At 47.0% G+C, this 24470-nt stretch overlaps 1 protein-coding gene across 1 annotated transcript; it reads right to left on the bottom strand.

Moving 5' to 3' along the window:
• Positions 1-6624: 6624 nt before the first annotated feature.
• TENT5B (terminal nucleotidyltransferase 5B) lies at positions 6625-16296 on the bottom strand. The gene is made up of 2 exons (XM_067543304.1): positions 15919-16296; positions 6625-9444 (listed from the first exon to the last, which is right to left on the bottom strand). The coding sequence occupies exons 1-2, from the start codon at positions 16081-16083 to the stop codon at positions 8425-8427; spliced, it is 1185 nt and encodes a 394-aa protein (XP_067399405.1). The 5' UTR covers positions 16084-16296; the 3' UTR covers positions 6625-8424.
• Between the last annotated feature and the right edge of the window lie 8174 nt (positions 16297-24470).

The following is a 24470-nucleotide window of genomic DNA, read 5'->3' as shown; positions in this document are numbered from 1 at the left end:
ACTCTATAATTGCACCTTAGTATAGGGATGTTTAAAGCAATCAGATGTTCCAGCCACACCACCCTGCTAGCTTTTGCGGGGGGGAGGAGAAGGGGAAGGAGGGAAGGGATGTAATCCATCCAACTCCTCCTCATGTTCGGAGGCAAAATGTAGGCCACACAAACACCACTCAGCTGCCACTTGCTGCCTTCGCTTTGAAGGCAGGGTGACACTGCTCTCAGCGAAACCACATTTTGACACTGCCAAGATAAGCAGAGTAAATATGCAGTGGTGGCAGCAGAGGGCAAGGATCAACGAGCACGCTCGGCTTTGGGATGGATCCTTTGGGGGTGCTGAACGCACCCGAATCCCACTGACAGCCATGGATGTCAGGCGCACACGGACCCTCCCAGGATTGGGCCACGGGGACAGCTCAGCTGGAAAAACACAAGCTTTGTCCTGTGCAGTTCAAGAGCGGTCCCTTTCTGAGAGTGGAGCAGCTTCGTGCTCAGTTGGGCTAGATTAGCGTGAGAGGGGTGAAAATGCACGCTCCCTCTCATTACCCCTGCAGTGGCTAACGTCTCCCTTCTCACCTTAAACTTCCCATTGGCACAGCTCCATCAACACGCCTACTTCCAAAACCCACGGCTCCCTCAGAACACCTAGTCCCTGTGCTGCGCTTCCCTCAGCTCTGCAAGCATTGTTGTCCTCATTTTCCACACGGGGACGCTGAGGAATAGAACAGCGAAGAGACTCGCTCATGGCCAGAAACCAAGACAATGGCTGATAGGGTGTAGCACCTTGAGTGTGAGACTTGCCCATCTGTGCGTAGTTTGGTTACCTGTGTGCAGAGCCATCCCTAGGGTATGGCGAATTGGGGTGACCGCCCCAGGCCCCACGCTTTGGGGGGTCCCGCCAGTGGCGTACAGAGGGGGGCAGGAGAGGGCCGTGCCCCTGGGCGCTGGCCTGGAAGGGATTGCTGGCTGGGCCCACATGGGAGAGGGGTGGGGTCAGGAGAGGGGGTGGCCACCATGCTCCTTGGGGCAGGAGCAGCTCCTGGCCAGGGTGCAGGGCCCACGTAGGAGAGAGACGGGCAGAAGAGGTGGGGCTGGGGGGCTGCCGCGTTGCTTGGGGCTGGCGACCATGGGCCAGACCCATGGGGAGATGGGGGCCTGGTCTGCCGGTGCTGGGAGCGAGTCCAGGCTCAGGCTGACACAAGACAATGTGATTTGGCCTGGGCCCCGCACCCCGCTAGGGATGGCCCTTCATCATACAGGATCTAAATTGGTTTAGGGGTTTTTTACTTTGTAAGTTTGTTTGAAATAACATTCCCACTTTTTGTGGGCGTGCCAGGCTGGCTGAGTTCATGCAGTCCGCTCATTTCACATAGCAAGTCAGTGGCTCAGCTCAGAGGAAAACCTTAACCCCTAGGGTTTCTAACCCTAGTTCCCATGCAACACAAGCCCGTAGGATCCTCCTACAGGAAGATCTCAGGCATTGTATCTGGTCTTCAAGCACAAGGGCCCAGATAGCATTTAAGGCCCGAAAGGACTACCCCCTTCATCTAGACTGACTGCCTGTATATCACGAGCCCCTCAGATGGGGTTAGACTAGATGACCCTTGCAGTCCCCTCTAACATAATGGTTCTATGATTCTATTATAGCCCATAGGAGACTAGACTATTATGGGCCATAAGCAGAGAATAGGAAGGACACAGGGAGCTAATGCCCGAGGCTCCTGCAATGGCAGGGAATTGATTAAGTGAGGTATACCTGGATAATCCCAGCAAATGACTGCACTCATGCTGCAGAGGAAGGCAAAAAGCCCACAAGGTCACTCTCAATGTGACCTGGGGGAATATTCCTTCCTGACCTACGGCCCTGAGCACCTGAGCAAGAGCTGGCCAGCTAAGCAGAGGAGAGAGAATATGCTCCGTACCCCCTCAGAGCCCTGGCCCGCCCTATGCAGTGTCCCTCCTCCAGCCGTAGTTACATCGGATGCTTCAGAGAAAGGAGACAAAACCCACCCAGACTATCAACGGGAAGTTAGGAGCCTAAACACCTTTGAGGAGCTGGTGCAAGAGCTGTAACAAACAATATCCCCAGCAGAGTAAAGGAAACAGGGCAGTCGTCTACAAGCAGAGAGCATGCACTGGTGTACATTGTCTCTACAGCTGATATTAATGGGAAGGTATCATAGTCCAACCCTTCAGTTTCTCAAGTGTTCCCAAGGGCCAATGCCAGGATAAAATGAAATCCCCTTTGTGGGAATTCAGCCTAACCTGTAATGAGCAGTGAGCAGCCAATGGCAGGATGCCAGAATACAAGATGTGCTAGTTCCAGTCAGTGGTAGAGCAAGTTATCCTGTGCATACATCCTACTCTGGTCTGCTTCTTTGAAATGGAGCGGTGCACCGTGTCTCATCGGATCAGGTTCTTTGCGTAGTCAGCATTAATCAGGCAAGCTGCCTACACTCTCAGGAACACAGTCAAGGGACAGACAACTTCTGTGACATCCTCAGGCAGCACAACGCTGTACTATCCCTGCTGCCACGGGCCTCCTGGGAACAAACTGCCTTCCTAGTATCTGCAGATCAATGAGACATTTGTCTTGCGCTTGGCATCGGGCAGGCTGCAAAGCTCCGTGCGCTGGATCACCTAAACACAGCTATAAATGGAAAGGTGATTCTCACAGAGAGAGGCGTTTCTCATCCTGTGCTCTCAGATTAGTGCATTTAACACACCAGTGCCACACCAGCATTAAGGGGGGCAGGGTGGTTAGGGGGGAAACTGCAGTGTCCTGTAAAAGGTCGGCTAATTACCACCTTTAATTACAGAGATCAGACCTGCCACAGCATTCAAAATGAATCTTAATTGCAGGCATTAATATAAATGGGTGCCACCCTCTGAACACGAGCAGCAAGATTAGGGCTGCAGCTGGGAGGTACAAGATTGTGTGTGTTTTTAAAACACAGGCATGACTTACCTCACTACAGCCTGAGAAACCCAGATTTCCTTGTTCATTCATATTCTGAGATGCCTGGCCCAGACCATCACCTCCTGGGAGCTGCCCCCTCCAACCACAGAAACAGCCACCACAGGCATTTTTATGAACATAGATTGTACATTCCAACCCCACTAAAATACTGTGACTATACTACGGTGGACCTGGAGTGTGAAAACATGCCTGCCTCACGTGTAATCCTATCTTCCGGATGGGGAAACCAGTTCAATGATTTTGCAGAGCTCACAAAATCTTTGGCAGAGCTAGGAGAAGCCAGATGAGACACTCATTCTTGGGCCTCAGTTATACATTTAGCTGCCCCCCCCACTGCCTCTACAAAGCAGTGACACCAGAGTAAGAGAAGTCATTAGAAATTCCAGGGACCTTCTTTAGAGCTCAAGGGGCAGGAGCTCAGCCCATGAGATTTCATAACTATGCATATAATTCTGGTGCCAGTACTGCTCCTAAAGAAATTGACAGGCAGGTGCTCACTAAACAGGCATACGACCCATACACAGAGTCACAGACCATGGCCCTGTGAGAGCACAGCCCACAAGAAACTATTGCCCCACCCCTACCTCACCAAAAAGGAGGATGTGATTGCAGAGGTAACGCCTGCATCCCTCTTAGCCAAGGCATTTACCCTCGATTGCATCAAATGGAGGGAGGCAGAGGGGTGTTTTATGGCAAACTGCTGGCCCTTTCTTTTAGGTGGGGAGGGGTGCTTAATGACAGTAGGAATCCCCAGTTGCTACTGTTGATGGAAAAGCCAGTTGCCAACCTGGAAGTGATGCCCTTGCAAGAGTCAAGAAGCCATGTGTTCTTCAGAACAATCCTGCCACGGGGACTGGGGATGTGCTTTTGCAAACCCGAGGGCTCATGCTGGCTGGCACCTCCTCAGCTAGAGTTATGACACTGGAATAATCACGTCATGAGCAAGAAACTGGATGGTGTCTGCTATGTTCAAGTCCCTGCAAAAGAGAGGTTCTCCCATGGCCCTGGATGCTGAGCGCCCCTGCATGCGGATGCACTGTTGCATTTGCTTGGGAGTTTAAGTCTACATGCTGCGATGGGAAAGGCATCTCTTTATAAAAGAGAAAATGAGCCCACCACAAGTGGTTAAGACTTATTGGAACTGTTCCCCGCCCAGAGCTCGTACTAAGATTTCATTAAGACACCAGTGCTGGAGTTTAGGTGCAGGTACAAACTGAAGTACAAGCCAAACCTTTGATCATACTCCCTCCCCCTCTTTGCATCTGTAACATGCCTCAGCTGTTTGTTCAAAGCAACAATGAAACCACATGTTGAGAAAATATTTTTTTTATTTGATTAACAAAAGGGATCCAAATCTCACTTGTAAACATTAATAGCTCCTTTTTTGATCACAGCTAGTACTTTCCACCAACATCCTTTTGTATAGTCTGATCCGCTCCAACAATGAAAGGCCAACCCTGTCAGGGGTTTTGCTGCTCCACTCAGGGTCACACAAATCCAGAGAGGGAGCTTATTCACTAGTTCATGAACAGTCATTTTGTGGGATCTAGTACTACTATGGAGAAGACGACCTAAAAAGGAACTGGCTAGAAAGACCCTCATTTTAAAAAAGTGACTTTCCATTCTCCCTCAGCCCCTGCAAATCTAAGGCAGATGTGGGGGGGGAGGGAGGGTAGGAGGTATTTTGAACTGAATATGAAGTTTTAGTTCATGAAAGGCGCATACCAACAAGATGCATCAGCTGTAAGCAGTGGACAAGCAGCCTAACAGGTAGGGCTAGCTGTAGGTTTCAGTAGAAGGGCAAGCCCTCTCCTGCTTTGGAAAGAGACAGTAATGGGCACATTCTTGCCTAAGTTAGACTGGTGCCAGCCCAAAGACAGCAACAGCATTGGACTCGTGACAAAAGGAGAATTCTGCCTCAAGACGTTTAATTGTCTAGAAAAGTGTTGGTGTTTCTGGCTGCTGGGAATGCCATGCTGATCACTGAACCTCAGGCATTTTTAGCTCTATGTCCCATAATAAGGGAGCAGCCCTTCTGATGAGGCAGGCTGGTTATTGCCAGAAGAGATCACACCCACCACTGGAACCAGACTTTTGAGAGAGTTAGCATATCGAATGCTCATTTCGAGTGACCACCTGGGAGCAAAGCATTTCTGAAAGTTTGCACCTATCTACGCTTTCTTGCCCCAGGAGATATTGAGACCATCTTCACATGTCCAGCTGTAGCCACTGAGCAATTTTTACTCACTTTAGCTTCCATAATTGTTTCAGTCCATTGTTGCCGCCCAGTAAGGCTGGCAGCAGGGGTCAGCAGTGTTTAAATACTTTTCATTTTCAGAGAGGATGATTTCTGTGGGGATGAGCTGTTCCCTACTGCTTGGCACTTAACACCCTCCCACCAGCAGTAGTTTGACAAGCAGCTAGGGAAGAGACTGTGCACTATACTAAAACACAGCAAAAGCTTTTCTGCTTATAATGGTTGCTGGCATGATTCTCTCCCTACCACCATTACTCCAAGCCCCTGTAGTAGCTTCTGTTTTATGACTAAACTGCCTAAAGTGCAAACAGGGAGCGTTCAGATTATTTTCATATTAAGAGGTATCTGAATTCCAGTGTGTGCACACAACAGTCCTTTAGTCTCACTCCAACTCATTCAATTTGTAGATGGTCATTTTTAGCGGGGGCAGGAGTGGAAATATTAAAACCACACTATTCTTGTGTAGGAAGTAAACAACAAATCTGTTGAATTTAATACTCTATTTATTTGTAAGATTCTAAAGAATCTAGTGACTATGTCAAGCCTATTGCATGACAAGTGATACAGATGCAGGAAAAAATGCACATATGAAACAAAATAAAGAGTGCCCGACTATTGGAATCTTCAGATTTTCTACAAATAGCAGCATGAGATCACACTGCAAGTAACTGGACAGTTAATCAAATCCCCCCCATTCACAAGAGTGCCACACCACACTCCACAAGTCAAAAGTGCAACCTTAGTTTAAATTCTCTCCCCCCCCCCCAATCAAGCCTTTAGTCATCGGGAAACTTTACATTATTACAGAGAGCTCTGTCACTGCGCTGGAAAGATCATAGTTTAGTGCATCTATCTTCACACTTTGTGGTAAAGGGTATGAGAAGCCTGCAAAAAAACCACACATGCTAACAGATCAGCTGTATTAATATGAAGTTTAGTTAAAAGCACAAAACGAGGTTGCCTCTTAAAGTGAGTGTTGGATGTCTAGAGATCCTAGTGGTTTTCAAAAGCAGCCTTTAAATCAGTTTTCCAGCATAAGGAAGAACTAGTTTCAAACCTCCCCCTCCCATCTCCTGCCATCAGGCACTGTACCAGGAATCAGGCTCTGGGCACCAAGTTAAGTATATAGCAGAGTTCACCTGTCAAACTTTACCACTACTTCCCTTGTAAATAATCTTGTACTGTTTGAGAGCATGAGGTCATTCATTGTTAAGCCCACTAACTATACAGGTAGTGGCAGGGCCCTGTCCTGTGAAGCTCACTGGATAAAAGTGAAGCAGGTTTAAGCTCATTAGTATTCACAAAAGTGCATGCACAAGCCCCAAACACCTTCCCCCCCTCCCAACACAGCATGCACCCCCTCCCCCCACCCTAAGACGATAAAATTCTGGTTATACATATTCCAAGTATCTAATCTTTATTAGATTGAACAATCTGCCCAGCCGTGGTACAATTTTTATCACAACCAGAAAACAAATTAGTAAAAATACTCAAGTTTATTATTGAGGAAGCACCATGAAGTGACAAGTGTAGTGTACTCCCAGAGCTGTGCACTTGTATTTTTGAACAGAAGATGCCAGATGTCAGTTGTACCAGCTTTACAAACCCATGCATAGCTAAGTCTGAAATGTGATGTTGCAAAAGAATGGCTATGCAATCCAGACATCTCAGGGCAGGACTGTTTGTACTCCACACACACACACCCACCCCACAACTTCAAAGTCAGAACATTTGCATAAGATACACCAAAATCCTCTCAGGCATAAAGGTTTGTTTTTTAAAAAAGGAGATTCCCTTTCCTAAAGCCAAACTTAGGGTTGGTTGTTTTGTTTTTTGTTTTTTTGCACAAAAGAAAAAAATGTTTCATTTCTAACTAGATTATGAACTTAAAAAGCTATTTGTTGCTCAGAGGTGGAACTGTACAGCTGAAAACAGGCTGCTTTTGATCAAAGGACCCAGGGCACAGAAGGCAAGATTTCTTCTCTAGCCAAGGTAGGCTACTCAAGAGAATCTGCTAGATTCATTCAGTAGAGTTCTAGTACTTGAGGAACAGGATTCTATACCTTTGACCTAAAATTGGCTCCAGCTTACATAAAAACTGCTATAGTTAATTGTTTGACTAGCCAGTAGTTGGTTTGTGTTTCTGGACAAGCCTTGTCTTTCCCAGATAGCCCAGCTGGCCACTGGTTGTTTGTGCATTAAAACCACACTGCATGCCAAAAAACGAGCAGCATTTCAAATTCTCTAGAAGACATACAACTTTGTACTAGTCTAACCTATGGCAGACTCCCAAACACATCCTTTGCTTTACTGTTTATGTACATAAATTAGAGTTGAGGATTTTGGCACTGCAGATTTGGGAGCTTTAGTAAATACTTGGATAGGCCTCTACTGCTTCCTACCTCCATAAAGCTCTGCACAGCATTCTCCACAATGCACTTTCCCCAGCCCGTGTCCCATGTTACATTTAGATATTTACATGTAGTCATTCAACGCCAAACCCCACCTCTATGTGACTCTGCTTTGACTGCTTTAAGATACTATTAGCTGGTCCTTCACGAGCAGCAAGCCATGCCAAAAGCCTTAGCAATATGTAACCTGCAATCCAACATCTGTTTCAGTTATGTTACTAGAAATGATCAGATGACCCCCCCTCCCCTCCCATCCCAAAACAAAAACATTTTCATCCTGAGACATCCCCACACAAGCATTGAGGGACCTCAGCCCCCTGCAAAAAAAAGGTTTACAGTACAATTGTGTTTATAGTGTTACAGGCACTTAACAGGATTCTTTGGTCCTTCAAAGGAATCAGCCACTCTGGCTTCTATCTTCAGAAACCATGAGTCTGCACAACCTTTACCTCCTGTACTAAAAGGAAATTCAGATTGATTTGTATTTCAGGGCAGTGCAGCTCTACCTTTACTCTAATCCTACAATCCCCTCACCCCCCTACCCCATTGCCTACATAAACCATAAATCTTCCTGTAAACATCTCAAATATAATCTAGTTTCCATAACACTGCACATCCCATCTCCACAGTGTACAGCAGACAGAGCTAGTTCCAACAATCCAAGGAACAATACACTCGAGAAAGAGAGTCCAGTATACTTCCTTTTGTTGCAGTTCTTCCAGAAAGCTGTCAGGGCAAGGAAGCAGCCTGGAATACAAATCCTGGAGGACTTGTCCATGCTCAGTTACAAGGAAGCCATGTTGGGTAGGAGTGACTGCAAGGCAAGAGGGGTTGCACATGGGTGACATAGCAGTTGAAGTTTATTTCGCTGACGTACGGTGCTGGCTGATAGTAGCAGGTAACATTGGTGACCGTTGGGATGATGTTCTGCTCAGCCAGGACTCTCACAGCCAGCATGGCAATGAGGTTCAAAGTTTGCCTCCTCTCATGTCCCATCAGGCACACTGTACTTTCATTCACCACCCTGTGTAGGGTCATAAGACAGTCATACCTTTTACTTTCCATCCCAACAAAGTGACTCTGAAGGTAACACTCGAGCTTCCTCTGCTGCTCCCCAATGTCAGAAAAGTCTATGAAAAACCTGGAGCACATGTATCTCTGTAGTGCCTTCATATCTACTTCTGATTTGGGTTTAAACCCCCTCACCAGGAGATTGCAGTACTTCAGAAGCCCACCACCTCGGATTTCTTCAGGATTCCTGGTGGCAATAATTCGGTTCCTGAGATGGTCCATTGCTTCCCCAAAGTCCCCATACATGCTTTCCCCAGTGACTGTGGGGTGGAAGTTCTTAGACATGGGGTTCTCTGAACACTCACTAAACAGTAACAGTGAGTCCAATATAATCTGGAAGGCGTCCACACTGAACTCAAACTGCCGCCTGAGAGAGTCCACAAATTTGAGTTCCACATTTTTTCCACTGTTATTAGACAGTGATATAAGGCTCCAGCGATCTGTGTCATTACATACTTTCACTAGCTTCTGCACATATGCCTCCTTCAGAGTCATGGGGGTGATTTTGTCTTTGTTTACTCCTTCTGGGAGGAAATCCAGGAGACAGTCCATGACCACATCTTTAACCAGCTGGAAAGAATCCTCACTTTTCAGATCCACACAAAAAATGAGGTCCAGGTCTTTGTATCCCAGGCCACTATCTTGATGTAGGACATGGCTTGCTGCTGAGCCATTCAATCTGACATTATGGACTGCAATTCCCTTCTTTTCCAGACGGCTGCGGACCACCTGAGATACAGCAAGAGAGAGAGTCATTGTCTATAGTACTAAAGTAGTGGTCTTAGAATGGGATGTTAGAACTGAAATTGGGCTTGCATGTTTAAGTAGATCATGTGAGCGTAACAAAAAGAGATGGGTTAGCTTTTGTCTTACTAACAGCGAAGTTTGGGGGGAATCCAGAGAGAAAGGCTACAGAGAACTGTACACTTCAAAGGCAACATGTTTGCAGCAGTCACAGGATTTGAAAGGGCCTCAACTACTTGCTCCTTCTGCCAGGAGCACTCTAATGTAAGTGAACATCTGTACTTTTGCTTCTGTTCTACAGCTGTTAACTGCTCCCACCCCATTATCTCCAGGCAGCAGTTGTCTGAGCAGGTTCACTGCATGATCTGTTTCCTCAAGTCTCTTGATTCTCAAATAGAAGTCTTGGTAACAGTTTTGGCCCATTAATCTGAAACTGCAACTGATCCAGGGAGAGGAGCCCAAATGCAGAAAGCTGTGACATCCCAATTTTTATTAGACTGGAGTTGCTGTATTTGTACGTTTTAGAAGTTCCTCTAACCTTGCCACGGCTCATTAAAGGCAAACTAGCAAGAAGCTAGAGCTGCTGAAACGCACTCGCCATGAGTATGCAAGTTCATGTCTTAACTAGTAAGCATATCCTAATAATTTCCAGTGTGTTTTGCTTTTGACACCTTGCCGCCTCTTTCACCACAAGAGGTTGCTTTAATCGTACAGGTGTTCCCTTCAGCAATTTTAATCATGACTCCTCAATACACACCCACAATACCTCTGAAGCTCTCTTCATTTAACATGAAGCTGAATCACTTTCCTAATTACTTAAATATGCATTAGGCTGAAATAACCTTTAAGACCATAAAATATGAACTACCCATTCCAGACACCAGCTAGCAATTGAGGATGGTAAACTCCTCTTAACATTTGAGCTCAATATATTAAACGCAATCAGGACCTCAAACTGAGTACTTTGGCACAGATTCATTCTTCATTTAGCATCAGGGTATTCAGACAAAGTTGAAAGTTAAGGCTGTGAAACCAACATCAAGAAAGTCTAAAAATCCTAAAAAGCTAGCCCTCAACTTGATTTGCTTAATGTGCTCCTGAAAATGAGGAAGTGTTTGGGCCCAACAGACAAGAGGACTATTCCAGAATAAATTCAAAGTTGTGATTGAACTAACTGGAATGAGTTTCAATCTAGTAAAGTTTTCCTGATTTAGTGGAAACTAACTATAGAGTTTCAACTAATCCTAACAATTTAAGCCATGCTGCAGTTACAGTACCTTGTTCTATCTTCATTTTCCAGCTGGAGAGGGTATCCTACTAAATATACCTATGTCAGGCCTATGATCTAGACTTTAAGAATTGCATTATGGGTCAAAATTAACAGGAAGTCAGAGAGACACCAATACTTATTGGCAGATTAAAGGGCAACAGATAAGGAGTTATCAAAACTACACTAATCTATTACTATTTAGATGAGCTAGCTTCCTGAAGGCTAGTTCCCCTAGCTGCAAGTCTGAAACTGCACTTTTAAGCAAGCAGAGGGTATTCTGGTGAAAGTCGTGAATGTTAGAAAATTTGTAAAATCACAAATGTAAAAAGTTGTTAAATTCCATGATGTAGCTCTTACATTGGCATTTCTTAATTATTCTCTGGCAGAAGCTACTGTAGCTGAAATTGGATGTTTGCCTGGATTCATTGCCACATTGTAAAATTCACATATGAAGCCACACAGAACAAGTTAGTTATCTACTATTCGAGATATCAGATATCCACTTTTTGCATCCACATATTGCATGCACTCCGACATGTCAGATAGTTGGACCTAAAACCAATCTAAATAGTTAGAAGTATGCTCACACCAGATTTCAGGACAGTGCATAGTTAGGTTGCTCATTTTCACATATTGCATGGAAAACATTTTCCTCTCATTCAATGGGCAAATAATGCTTTATATTTAGAAACTGTTTACAATCAATTCAAGTAAGTTCAGGGTAGAAGTTGCGATAAGAAACTTCATACCAATTATGGTCAGACACTGAACTCATGTTAGACCAGTGTTACAATTATGTATCTTCTACCAGATGCATATTAATTTGAATAGGATGTGGGGGCTACAGTTTTGTACTCTTTAGTCTAGAATTAGATATCGGTCAAGCAGATGATGCAGAATCAGAACCAGGGTTTGGATGAAATTAATGTTAGTCTCAAACTGGAGATCTTTGCCACATACTGTACAAGTAACAGGAATTCAGACCCCTGCTGGGTTTAGATTCAGCCCAAGACCTAGAAAACAGAGATTTTGGATCCATGATTCAAATTCAACATCCCCACTCCCTAAATTCAGTGGGGTCTATGTCTGCAGTTCTGGCCATGGGATTTGGACTATCCAGAAGAGTTTAAAACCTAATAGCCAATATACTAACTGCCTAACAATACAATCCTGCTCCAACTGAAGTCAACAAGAAATGCCAATTTATATGAACAGCAAGAGGATCGGGCACAAACCAAGCCTTCTAAGAGGATTCAAATGTCTGGAGAGAGTTGATGTTCTCTCCATGGATCACACCATACTGTTCCAAATCATACCTGCCCATGTGGAAGGCTAGATATGGGTAATAGGATTTGTTGTCCCAACTGTAGAGGGAGACGAGCATTTGAAATCTATTGCTAACTGCTAGCAGTAGGATAAAGCATATAGGTGGGTAGACAAGTGCTCCTAAAAGGATTCATTGTCAGTTTCACCAGAAGCAGGTCAGTAGCACAGAGTACCTCACTATATATGGCACAGCTGAGCAATTCTAATAATCAGGTGGGCAGGCACTAACAAAAGCTGCCTGCATTTTGGCCTGGTATTCTCTACATCATTTGATTACTGGTTATATATAACCAAGCATTACAAAGTGACTGCCTTTTTAGGTTACTTGTTTCAGATTAGTCAGACCTACTCAGAGAGACAACGTGGCTGGTCAGAATTACTATCCTTAGTATTTCCCGTAAGTCGCTAGTGGCAAGATCATAAACATCCTTCAATCAGCTATTATACAGCTGAGACTAAAGGAAGGAAGTTTCACTCCAGCTTAGTTTCTGTTCTGAGTATTAAGTTTCACCATTGGTGGAACAATTGATGCTAGATATCTGGCTTCTAGTAATGTCAGCTTTCTACTACTCTAGACAAATCAAGAGTAGCACTCTAGTAGTAGTTTCCTATCATTTGCTTCATTAAATCTTTCAGTGTCAGACCCTATGTGCTTCCAACAAAATTTGGAGGTCCAGTTGATTTAGCATGACCTTAAGGGCTCTACATTAGCTGAAGTTGCATTGCTTTACATAAAAGGCATTTTCAAATGCCATTTGATCATTTCCCAAACTTAAATAAAATACTCCAAGAGGCAGAGACCTTGAAATATAGATTAGTCTCTTGTAAAAGTTGGTTTGGTTTGTGAATAGGCTTTTTAATTAGAAGCCAGAATGCTTGATTTATATTTGATGAGTCATTACTGAGGAATGAAGTAGCCTCCCTTATATGAATATACAGAAGTTTATTTGAACTACAGACAACCAGCAACCGTATTAGGATGTTATGTGGAAGATGCATGCAGCTGATGCACAAATGGAAGATCAAGGAACCACCAAAGTGCAAATGCAGACCACCAAACCACTGAACACATTAAGAACAAGGGCCCTATCTTTTCGTTGCCAGGAGGTATAGTATCCTGCATCTCCTGAAGCCTTCAAATGGATGTCAAGCCTTTCTATTAGTTTATGAATGTTGCTATTTCTCCATGAAAAAAGTGTGATATTAGAATACAGTGGTTATTACTTTATGGTTAACCAATCCCTGTTAATCTGGGAAGATTAGATTATGGCATAGAGCAGGGGTAGTCAAGGTCCAAATTTCTTGGTCAAGGCAGAGTCAAGGTCCAGACCGCACAGAAAATAAAATAGGATAGCTAAATAAATAAAAGATTTCAGGGTCTGTCCAAAAGTGTTTGGCAGTCCAGATGTGGTCCAGTCTGCCTGTTGGCTACCATAACATAGGTTATGCAGTTTAGAGTCAGTTTGACAAGAATTTCAGGACACTGAAATTTGATCCAACCTTCAGGAAGTGTTTACAAAATACCAGGCCTTGTTTCCACTGGCCTTTTAATGCATTTCATAGAAAAGTTTAAATAGTCACTCCCCTTCAACATCTGCCTCCCAGATCTTGCAGCTTTCGGAAATTCTAGTTGGCACCAACTTGAATCATTGAACCAGTTGAGGGGGCAGAGTAAAAAGCATAAGTGGGAAGTAATTTATATTTACAATTACTTTTTAATCCAACATTTTGGAAAAGAAACCAGTTTCCAATATGTTTTGAGTTAACAGTGGCCCTTTCACATTAAGCATTACTTTTGTGATAGTTACTAATGGAGCAGACTATAGATTAAGTTCGTAGGGGTCCTAAACCCCCGTAATAATAAATTGGAATAGGATATGTTTTCATAAAGGTCTACTGAAACTGTAATAATTGGTGTAATTGTGCAAGCTATATTAACTGCATCAGTTTGTCCCTACATCAGCTATAGCTCAGTCTTGATTAGTCAGACTTCAGAAGTCTGAAATGGGGTCATTAGGTCCCAACATGAATTTACATTGTCAAGGGGGTCTTGAATATCTGGATTTGTCGTTCAGGCAACTGAGGCTGATCTGTACTGCTTTAAGCAGTTTAAAAAAGCATAAGCTAGTTCACAGACTAAACTAGCTGAGTTGGCCATTGGTGCATTTTTTGCAATACCTGCTGCATCCATCCTATTGTAAAGCTGCTCACAGCCTTCCAGTTACAGAAGTTAGCCTGGGCTGATGGCATCTGAATTTAATTACTACAAACACCTGTTTTTAATATGTGCAGTAAAGTAGCCTCCTGTTGCCCTCTACCAACTTGGCACTTCATGAACGTTGCTACAGATCAGCTATATGCTATTTGCATGAACAACATGTTATTAGGTTATGCATGTTGTCCCATATCCAAGAGGGAATTTTTAGGTTAATAGGAAGATCTGTCCCTTGCCTTCAAGTTGACAAGCCAAGCCCCAACAGAAAGTTACTAGATACAGGGGATCTAATCCCAAGGCAATTCTGAATGACTTTGCCTGTGATGACCCCTGGGTCTCCTGTATTCATGTACATCATGAGTCTCAGTCTGGGTGAGGTAGCAGCAAGAACCAGAGGCCTTGCACAGTAAGATTTTTCACTCTACATCCACCGCGTTAGCTTCAGCTAGTAAAAGTATTTGCTTCCGCTGGAGAATTCCTGAGCCTGGGTGGCAAGATGCCAAGGGTGAGAGACTGCATATCACTATCTCAGCAGTTTTATTTTCTGCTAGCAGATTTCAAGCCCCATATAAGCAGACAGTGAGAGCAAGTTCAAGACCAGCCTGAGTGCAGCCTCATCAGGGCAGAGGCCAACGCTTTTGCACAAAATGTTTATGGAAAAAAAAAAAAAAAAAAAAAACCCACAGAGTCAGAGGCCTCTAAAATTCCTGGTGATCTTTTCCAGTGCAGGGAGCCTACCAGCTAGATGAGTTTCAGGTAGTGCCATGGTATGCTAAGCTACAGAGGCGCTGCCCTTGCCCAAACATGCATGCCATCTCCCATCAAGCAGGGGGATTTAAACAACTAGTCCTAGTGCAGGAGACACCCTTTGGCAGAAGATTCTTAGTCTCGGCGTATCCCAGCTCCCTCCCACCCCCATGGCAGTTTCTCAAACAGCAGCGGGTGAGAACAGCTCCCATTGGAAGAGCTGCCTTTGCCAAGTCACAATCCTTTAGCAGAGGGGACCCTTTGAAACCAGCCCTGTGAGCTGATCTGCTAGGTTCCAACACCCCACAGGCAGGACTGCAGATCCGCTTTGACCCAGGAGCAACACTGGGCAGGACCCGTGGCACCTGGCCATGGGATAGGGGTGACCTTTAACAGCAAGGAGGTGGGTTGCAGGAGGACCTACAAGGCTCACTCCTCCACCAGTGCCATGCATGGCAAGGGACACCCCCCCCCCATGCCATATATAGTGGTGGAGCCAAGTGTCCCCCCTCCTCCAGTGCTATGCAAGGCAGAGGGAGAGTGGGGGAAGCCAGGTACCCCCTGCCCCTTCCTCCACCAGTGCCATGCAGGGTAAGGAACTGCCCCCCCAGGGAGCCAGGCGCCCCCCCCCCGCAGTGCCATGCATAACAAGGGACCCCCTTGTGCCATACCTAGTGGGGCACCAGTGGGGGAGCCGGGCACCCCTTACCCCCTCCCCCCAAGTGCCATGCACGCCAAGGGACCATCCCCCGGCCCCATCTCACGCAGGGAGCCGGGCGCCCCCCCCCCAGTGTCACATCGAGGTACCCCAGCCCCGCCCCCCCAGCGTCCCCAGGCCCCCCCGGCCTGCCCCTGGGCGGGGGGCGAACCGAGGGACACGGCCCAGGCCCCGCCGCCTCACCTGCACGATCCTGCGGGGCCGCACGGCCAGGGTGGGGAAGTTGCCCCGGCCGTGGATGGGGACAGCCTCGCCCAGGATCTGGTCGAGCCGCTGCACCTGCTCCCAGCTGAGCACGCTGAACCGGCCGCCGGGCCGCTCCGAGCCGGCCGCCCCCGCCGCCGCCATCGCCCCCCGCCCGCCGCCGCCGCTGCTCCTGGGGAACGCCAGCGGAAGCGGAGCCGGAGTCACCCGGAAGCGGACGAGAAATCAACCGGAAGTGGGGGGCTAAAATAATTCTGAGGAGGGAGGTGAGCGGAAAACTTCCTGAGGGGAGTCTCGGGAGAACCCGTCTAAGCCGGCGCTGCCTTCCCGCCCTCCCCAACTCCGCGCGCGCCGGCGATGCTGAATACTGCGAGTGCCTAGAGCGGAGCCGCTTTATATACCCGACCCGCCGCACCCCGATTGGCTCGGCCCAGCCACCAATCGCCGTAGAACTCCGCGTCCTTCGCGCGCTCTCATTGACCGGCAGTGAAGGGGGCGGGGATTTGCTGTCCAGATACGCCAATCAGGGGGCGGGGCGGGAGCAAAGAGGCGGAGCCAAGGAGAGGGATCGGGGGCTCTGCTGGAGCTGCGCGGCGGCTAGTCTTGTCCCCCGTAGTTGTACGGGAATCCCGTCTGGGATTGGTCAGGCGAAGCCGCCTGGGATTTAAAGGGACACGCACCGGCCAAAGGAGCTAGCGCCGCATTGGAGCTATAGGGGCTCTGGAGCAGTGGGTCCCAACCTGTTGCGGAGGAGGGGGGGGTCTTTCAAAGTGTCCCGCCGCGCCCCTCCCACCGGCTGTGGAGGGGAGCCACTGCCTAAGGACCCAGGCGGAGCACATGTCCACAGGGGCTACGAGACCCATGCAAGCTCCTTGCTGCAGCCAGGGGGAGGGGAGATCAGCGCTGCCCTCCCCCAGGCTGTAGCAAATTACTCCACCCGGCTCCCTAGGCGCTGGGGTCCCTGCTGGAGCCAGAGGGAGGGGAGCTGTGATCTCCCGTCCCCCTGACTGCAGAAGGAGCCCCTGCCTAGGGACCCAGGTAGAGCGCACAGCGCTAGGGAATGCTTGCCGTGTCCCGGCTGCAGCCAGAGGAACAGGAGATCAGTGAGAAAGCAGCCGCCTCGCTGAGCTCCTTCCATTGGCTGCACGGGGGGGGGGGGGGGGGGGGGCGGGGGTGGCGGCTTTTGGCAGAGACGGGTGGCCCTTCAGGATTGCAAAAATTATCTCTCTGGCCCTCGAGCCAAAAAGGTTGGGAACCCCTGATCTAGAGGAAGGAGGGGATGAGCGGGAGCTGGGAGAGTTGGGGGTAGAGAGGGGGCTTTGTGAGAATGGAAATGGTGGGGGGGATCAGAGGGGTGAAGTTGGGACTGGGGGGCATATGTAAATTTGGGGACTGAGACAGTGCCCTCATCACAACACCAGCAACAGCTGGCAGCGGGAACTCTAGTGCCACCAAGGACTTTGCCAGAGTGGATAGGGCTCAGTGATTTATTTGTACAGATGCTAGGGGGAGTCACCCTTTCGCCACCCAAAGAACCCTGCAAACTATGGTGATTTATCTGTAGGGGGAAGTCAGTGACACTCTACTCTCTGATCTGTCCCCTGGGTCTAGACATTCAGAAGTTTCCCGGTCCAGGAAATATATCTTCGCCTCCCCTCTGCATTTCTGTGGTTTGCACTATTTGTCATAATAATACCTTGCATTTTATGACATTTGCTAAATATATTGCGATGCACTGTTTACTTCGGTCCAGAGCTTCAAGGCCTTTGCATAGCATGCATCCCTCCCCAGCTAGGAATTTTGTGAATAAGCCTTAGCCTGAGCTATCTACAGTGCTGGATGTGAGGAGTTAAACATGCCTTATGGTGAGAGAGTAAAGGAGCACAATCTGTTTAGCTTGTCAAGAGAAGGTTAACAGGTGACTTGATTGCAGTCTACAATTACCTGCACAGAGAAAAGTTATCTCATACCATAAGATTCTTTTATGTAATAGACAAAGGCATAACAACCCATTCTCAGGAAGCTGAAGTAACTGATGTTCAAAATGAAAATAAGATGCACATTTTAAAAAGTGAGAGTAATTGACCATTGAAACATCTTATCAAGGGATGCGGTAAATTCTCCAATACTTGGTGTCTTTTAGAAAGACACCCTGTGTTGACTTAAAGCTATGCTCTGGTTCACCCCCAAGGTGTTGGGTTAGGTGTTGAGTTTGGGTGCAATCTATGGCCTGTGTTATGCAGGAGGTCACACTAGATGGGCATGATAATCCCTTCTGGCCTTAAAATCTCTGAATCTACAAGACTGCCATGGTCGGTCTGTGCTGTTCTTAGTGAGTGCTACAGTGATTGGCGTGGGCTGGCATCCATGTTGCATTAGTCAACAGGACCAGTCACTTGCATAAAACTAAGCACGTGTAAATTTTAGCAGGCTCAGGGACCTGAACTGTAAGCTCTTCCAGGCAGAGAACACGTTTTGCTCTGTCTGTACAGCATCTAGCACAATGGCCTCAAACTTGGTTGGGATCTCTAGGCCCTGCTTTAATGCAAGTAATAATGTTTTGCTCTTTTCAGAATCTGCTCATCTCAGAACTTTTTAATGTGTACATTTTATTTCTGGATTCCAGAGGGTTCGCATTTCAAAACGACCGTTTATTCAGCTCCCGAGTTGTGATTGATGGAATGTATAATTAAATAACAATGAAAGATCTGTCCCAGTGATCTTACAATGTAAATTGGAGTTTGCTTCAGTGAGAAGTGACAAAGGGTGGAAGAGGAGGGCATGGAGGAACGAAGGTTGCAACAGTGAAAGACTGTGATGTCCTTACCATTATTTATGCATCTTACGACAATATATTAATGTTTGGGGGTAGCATCTAGAGCAAGGTCTGGACAGGGGAAGGAGGAAAACGAAGGAGGAGACTGCGTGGCACACAGGACCTGGTAGGCTGTTCCAGCAGATGGGTCAATATGAGAAATGGCTCATCTGCTCATGGAAGAAGATAATCATAGACATACAGGCTGGAAGTGACCTCAAGAGATCATCCTCCCACACTTGAGATGCTGCGATGAGTCTCCAAATGCTGTTTTCTTGGATGCAGAGTCATCTCTAAAAGTGTCAAAACGTTGTTTATCGCCTCATGAAGTTTGCCCATCTCATAGCACTATTACACCAACTCCTGAGAGGAGAAAGACATCGAGGGGTCATATGCCCCTCTTTAGGGAGAGAACTAGCCTTGTTCTGTCCATGGGGGACCCAGCTCATCCCTGAGTCGACATGGAGTGATGGGATTGATCATTCCCTTCCAGACAAGAGGGTCTCCCTGGGAACAGAGGACTGCATATGGAACAGGGATGAGAGTTGCTGCCTTTTGCTTATGAGCACAAGTACTCTTGCTTCATAGTTATTAAGTTCAGAATGACTGTGGGTCAGATGCAACCCTGGGTCATTCCATTGCTACATGGGGATACAATTATCTCTGTGGATTAAATCCTGCTCTTGGTTACACCCATGCAATCCATTTGACTTCAGTGGAATTGCAAGGGTGTAATTCAGGGCAGGATTTAGCCCTGTGACTGCTTATGTTTCATGGTGTTATATGATAAGCAATAAACATCTGAAACAAAAGGTGAGGTGAGAATAAAACCTTTGCACAGAGAAATGCCCTCATTTGCACACTTTCACTCCTTCAGCGAGCTCTGCCACCATTGAGGAGTCCTGCCCAAGTGCACGTAATGCTATCCTCGGTGCTAGTAGGTCACATAGTTTTCATTTAAAGCTCTGTCTAGTCTGGTATTGTTATTCCACAGAAACTATTATCTTATGATAAAGTCTTGGCGGGCAGCCAACTCTGCTGTAGCATTTCAGACTGTAGATTTATGAAACATGGCTTTTATCACAGCCTGATGGAGAACTGAAGAGGGGAAGGGTGGGTGGGGGGAGGATGTTAGGGGCATGGTTAAGGTGGAATCAGGAGGCATTCTGGTAGGATCTAAGAGGCAAGTTGCTGTCTGAGAAAGCCACCACGGGAAACATTCAAAAGAGGGAAGGAAGAAGGCTGCACAGTTCTGAAACAAAGGAGTTAGGCACCCACCTGCCCCTGAAATCCCCTTTGAAAATTTCAGCCTGAAAGCGTTATGTGGAAAATTTTCTAAAACGCCTAAGGGATTGAGGAGCACAGGTCTCATTTAAATTGGGACTTGTGCTCCTAAATCCCTTTGGTAATTTTGAAACTCCTCCTTTAATAATAATGGTTATTATTACAGCTGGTGATTTATACGCTGTTATGGTGCTGCAAATGCATGTGGCATTTGATTAAACAACACGTGAGACATGTTCAGTAGCTTGGGGAACGTACAATCTAAATGTCCATCTGCCCTGCATCTTCACACGCTGCAGGAACCTGCTCACGACACAAGTGACGCCCAAGGTGATTGAAGCGCTATTCCATTTGATAGTGCAGATACCTGTGTCTTTGATCTGTGCTAGAGCCGTAGGCTCTCGCCTTGCAATAAGTTCCACACAGGCAGACCCCTGGGGTGTCCTTGGCACCTGGCTATGTGGTGCTCACTGGACTTCCTGAAGCTTTACCATGAATTGAGGATATGGCTAAGTTCCCATGTACACACTAAAATGATGTGTGCTCTTTATATGGAGGTAGCACCCCCAGGGCTCAGTCAGGGCCCCTTGTGCTAGATACTGTGCACATACATAACGGAAAAGACCCAGCCCTTGCCCAGTAAACTTACAATCAAACTATAAGACAAGAGACAACAGATGGATACGATGAACAGATGGGAGTTGTGGGGGGCGGGGGGGGGGGGGGGGTACATGAGGTAACAGGGAAACAGTAATCATCCCTGGACTAAGCAGCAGTCAACCCCAGTTGTTTAGCTATTGTTGCATATTTTGTAGGCATCACAACGCGGGGGGTTTACGGAGGGATTTGGAGATCAATGAGGTGGCCTTGCAGATTTGTAGTGGGAGCTCCTCCCACGCATAAAAGGTGGCATGGGAGAAAGAACATAAACTAGACAAACGAGCACTCCAGGCTGGCATGTTTGGAGTGGAGGCCGAGCTCGGGGCTCTGTCATGTATGTGAGATGACAGCTCGGGTGGAGATAGGCCCTAAAAAATGAAGACAAGTAGTTTGTGCTGGTTGGGGTGGGAAAGGTGAGTTGTGGCGCGATTCAAAGAGCAAAATTCTGCTCTCACTTATGTGGCTTCAACCCCCATGATTCCTACCGATTGGGAGTTGCACCAGGGCCGTATTATCCATTAGGCACAATAGACACAGTGCCTAGGGCCTATGAAATATTCAGGGCCTACAAAAAAAATTTGTATATATAATTTTTTATTTTTATTTAAAAAACTATTTATTAATAGCTTAAAATCAAATTAGTTATTTCGGTCAGGGGGGGACCTACAAAGGCAAGCGTGCCTAGGGCCTACGAAGGTCTTAAAATGGCCCTGAGTTGCACCCATGAAGAGTAGAATTTGTGTCCAAGACGTGATGAGATGAGATAAGATACTATGTAGGACAGCGGTTCAGGTGATGGAGGGTTGGATTATTGATGAGAAGAAAAAGGCGGTGCTGATTTCTGGAAGAAAGGAGATGATCTGTTGAATACATTAGAGAGACCCATTGACACTGGCTTCTAAGAAGAGAAAGGAGCTCTGGGAACCAAGGAAAATAACACTGGCTTATTGAAAGCGCAAATTAAACACAGACTGGAAGACATAGCTCTGTAGTTAGTGTTTATAACTGAATTATTATCCGAAAAAGCCAGAGAGAGAAACTCAAGGGGCAGAAAATAGGTCGGGTTCAATGTCTTTCTTGCTCAATAATGATTGTATTACCCAACTATTAAGTAATAATTGTGCCATTTTAATAAATGAACTTCAAACGTGTAGATTTTTGCCTCTATGTAAAGTTAGTGACGACTTCTTCATATGGCTGATGTAAATGTAGAGCAACTACTATAATTTTACATTCAGATGGTGAAGCCAGATAATTGCATCTGGAGTAGCAGAGTGTATTGCTGTGATGCCTCTTTTGTATTTATAAACCGGGCATTGAGTTGTTATATGTTCCAGGGTCTGTTCTGGGTGACCGCAGTTGCACACTGGAGAGTCTTTAATTTTCCATTTGCACAGCAAGTATCCACATCTGCCATGGCTTCAGTGGATGTGGATTATGGTGGCCCATGAGCTTTGTGGGAGATCAAAGCCAGGGATCTTCTATGTCAGGTCTTTTAGGGGGTGTTTATTTGTAACTTTGTGTGAACTCCATTCGGCTTTCAAAGCTTCATCAGGGTCAAAGATGCCTTGTTGAAAGTTAAACGCGTGGGTCCAAAAGGGCTTACGTGACTTCCAGCGGTGGTGGGGACATCGTCCAGGTCCTGGTGGATGGGAAGATGTTCGTTTTCCACAATTCTCTGGAATTCCCGAAGGGTTGCGGCATTGCAGTGAATGCATGGGGGCGCAATTGCGACAGCACCAGCAGCCAAGGTGTTGGAGTTGACTCGAGTGTTCCAGTGAGGCACCGCATTGCAGTGTTCAGCTGAACATCAACCAGTCAAGTATGGCTGCTTCTCGTCCACGGCGGTGCATGGTCCTCGGCTACGGCGCACACGAGGGCCATCGCTGATGTCTCTAACGCTGATGTTGATGCTCCCCAGCTTGTGCTTACCAATTTCTGGACGAGGTTGACTCTTGTCTTTGTCTTGGCAGCTACCTTCTCCAGATGTTCGTGGAGGGTTAGTGGTGACTACACCAGTAGGATGAGTGTGATGGAACCGGGCACCCATCTTTGCTACTCTTTATGGTAAATGCATCCAACTGGTAGAGCTGAAGCTCAGAGCTATCACTAGGTTGCCTGCTAGGTAGCATGTAGCATAATTATGTAATACTGAGACTGCCATGACCTGGTTAGTGTGTACGTGCTCAGAACAAGTGTTGATGACATAGCGATTAAAATGCCACTGATTGATGGTCTATCACCGATGGATCTGTGCCATCATTAGGGACAGTGGGTACTTTTAGTGGGGAAAGGTTTGCGGAGACAAGTTTCTTTAGTTTTGGAGAGTTAAATGCTGCCTTAAAAGCAAAGGCGGCAGTCAGCTCCATTGTCGCCAGCCCTGCTCCCACCCGGAAGTGCAGAAAGCAGACACGTTAGGTTTGTTATTATTGGTCTTGCTGGAAACAGCCTGGGATGAAGCCAGCAACATGCTCCGGCAGGTCTAAGGTTAGGAAAACAGACAAGAAAGGAAGAATTCCAAACAGAGTTTCCATGAGCTGGGCTCGTTGAGAGAAGCTCCTACTAGAATGCCTCCCATGTCTCTCAGTCAGAGCAGGAGCAGGAGATCATCTGGATAGGCACTGGGTGGCTTTTGGGATGGCCATCGGGTGGGTGTGTGGGTGGCTGAGCTGGAGACCCTCTGGGGTTTTCCTAAATGGGGCTTTGTTAGACGTGAAGCTGGCTTGTTCCGAGGATTAGAATGGGCTGGAAGAGGCGTTCGCCCTCCATTAGGAACATTAGAAGGTTTAGTCAAAACCATGGTTTGTCCCATCTAAAAGACCCCACCCAAACAAGCAGACATGGACTGCTTGAGGTGTCAGAGGCACAGGCAGCAGGGAAACCTCAAACTCAGTGACTGGGTGATGGAGTAGAGGCTAGAACTTGAAGTGGGAGGGGGAAAGCTTTTGCGGGCTGGTGTCAGTGCTAGGAGAAGGAGGCGGGGGCTTGAATCCGGTTCCCAGTGCACCTTACTAAAATCACCATTACCAAGGCCTCCAGAGAAGTCACAGCAGAGGCCAGGGATTGAAAGGGCCGTGAAGACAACTGTATTACCCTCTCACTCTTGGAAGCTGTTCCTGCAGCTCAGGGACAGGGCATGGCAGCAGGGCTGCGTGTGGGAAGCTTGCACCACTACTGCTCAGGCTGTATCTCCTCTGTGAATGAAAAGAGGACGTGGGTCTCTGAGACTTGGTCCAGCAACTTTCAGCAGCCCTGAATTCCCTCCAGGGCTCTCTTATCAAGATGCATTTGAGAGAAAAGGGCAGGGCAGCAGGAGACGTGGCCAGAGGTGAGCTTGGGGCTAACAGGCAGGAAAGGGCAGGGAGAAAATAGGATATAACCAAACCCACTAAGAGTTGGGGAGGAAAAGAAGGTCCCAGGGGTTCTCCAACGCTAGCAGGACATCATTAAATGCCTTTCCTCCAGCTGCCAGGGCTCAGGGATTAAAGACGGAGCCTCTGTTACTCAGATGGGACCCAAGAGAACTGGGGCCATGTTCTGATCTCATTCACACCAATGTCAATCCAGACTAAACCCACGGGATCACATCCAGCTAGGCTACCAGTGGGAGGGATGTCTCTTCACTCCTTCCCATGATATTTGGGGCCGTGCCCTTCTATCGCTTGACCACACCATCCAGATGCCAGCTGGTCCTCACCGAGCACATAACTGGGAGTGATTTCCCAGGCTCCGATGCTCAAGCGGAGGACACCCTCTCTATAAACACAGCTGC

Source organism: Emydura macquarii, unplaced genomic scaffold, assembly GCF_026122565.2.
Source record: "Emydura macquarii macquarii isolate MOO-44397 ecotype Brisbane River unplaced genomic scaffold, CSIRO-AGI_Emac_v2 contig_820, whole genome shotgun sequence".
Taxonomy (NCBI): Eukaryota; Metazoa; Chordata; order Testudines; family Chelidae; genus Emydura; species Emydura macquarii.
This window is presented reverse-complemented; position numbering and strand designations above follow the sequence as displayed.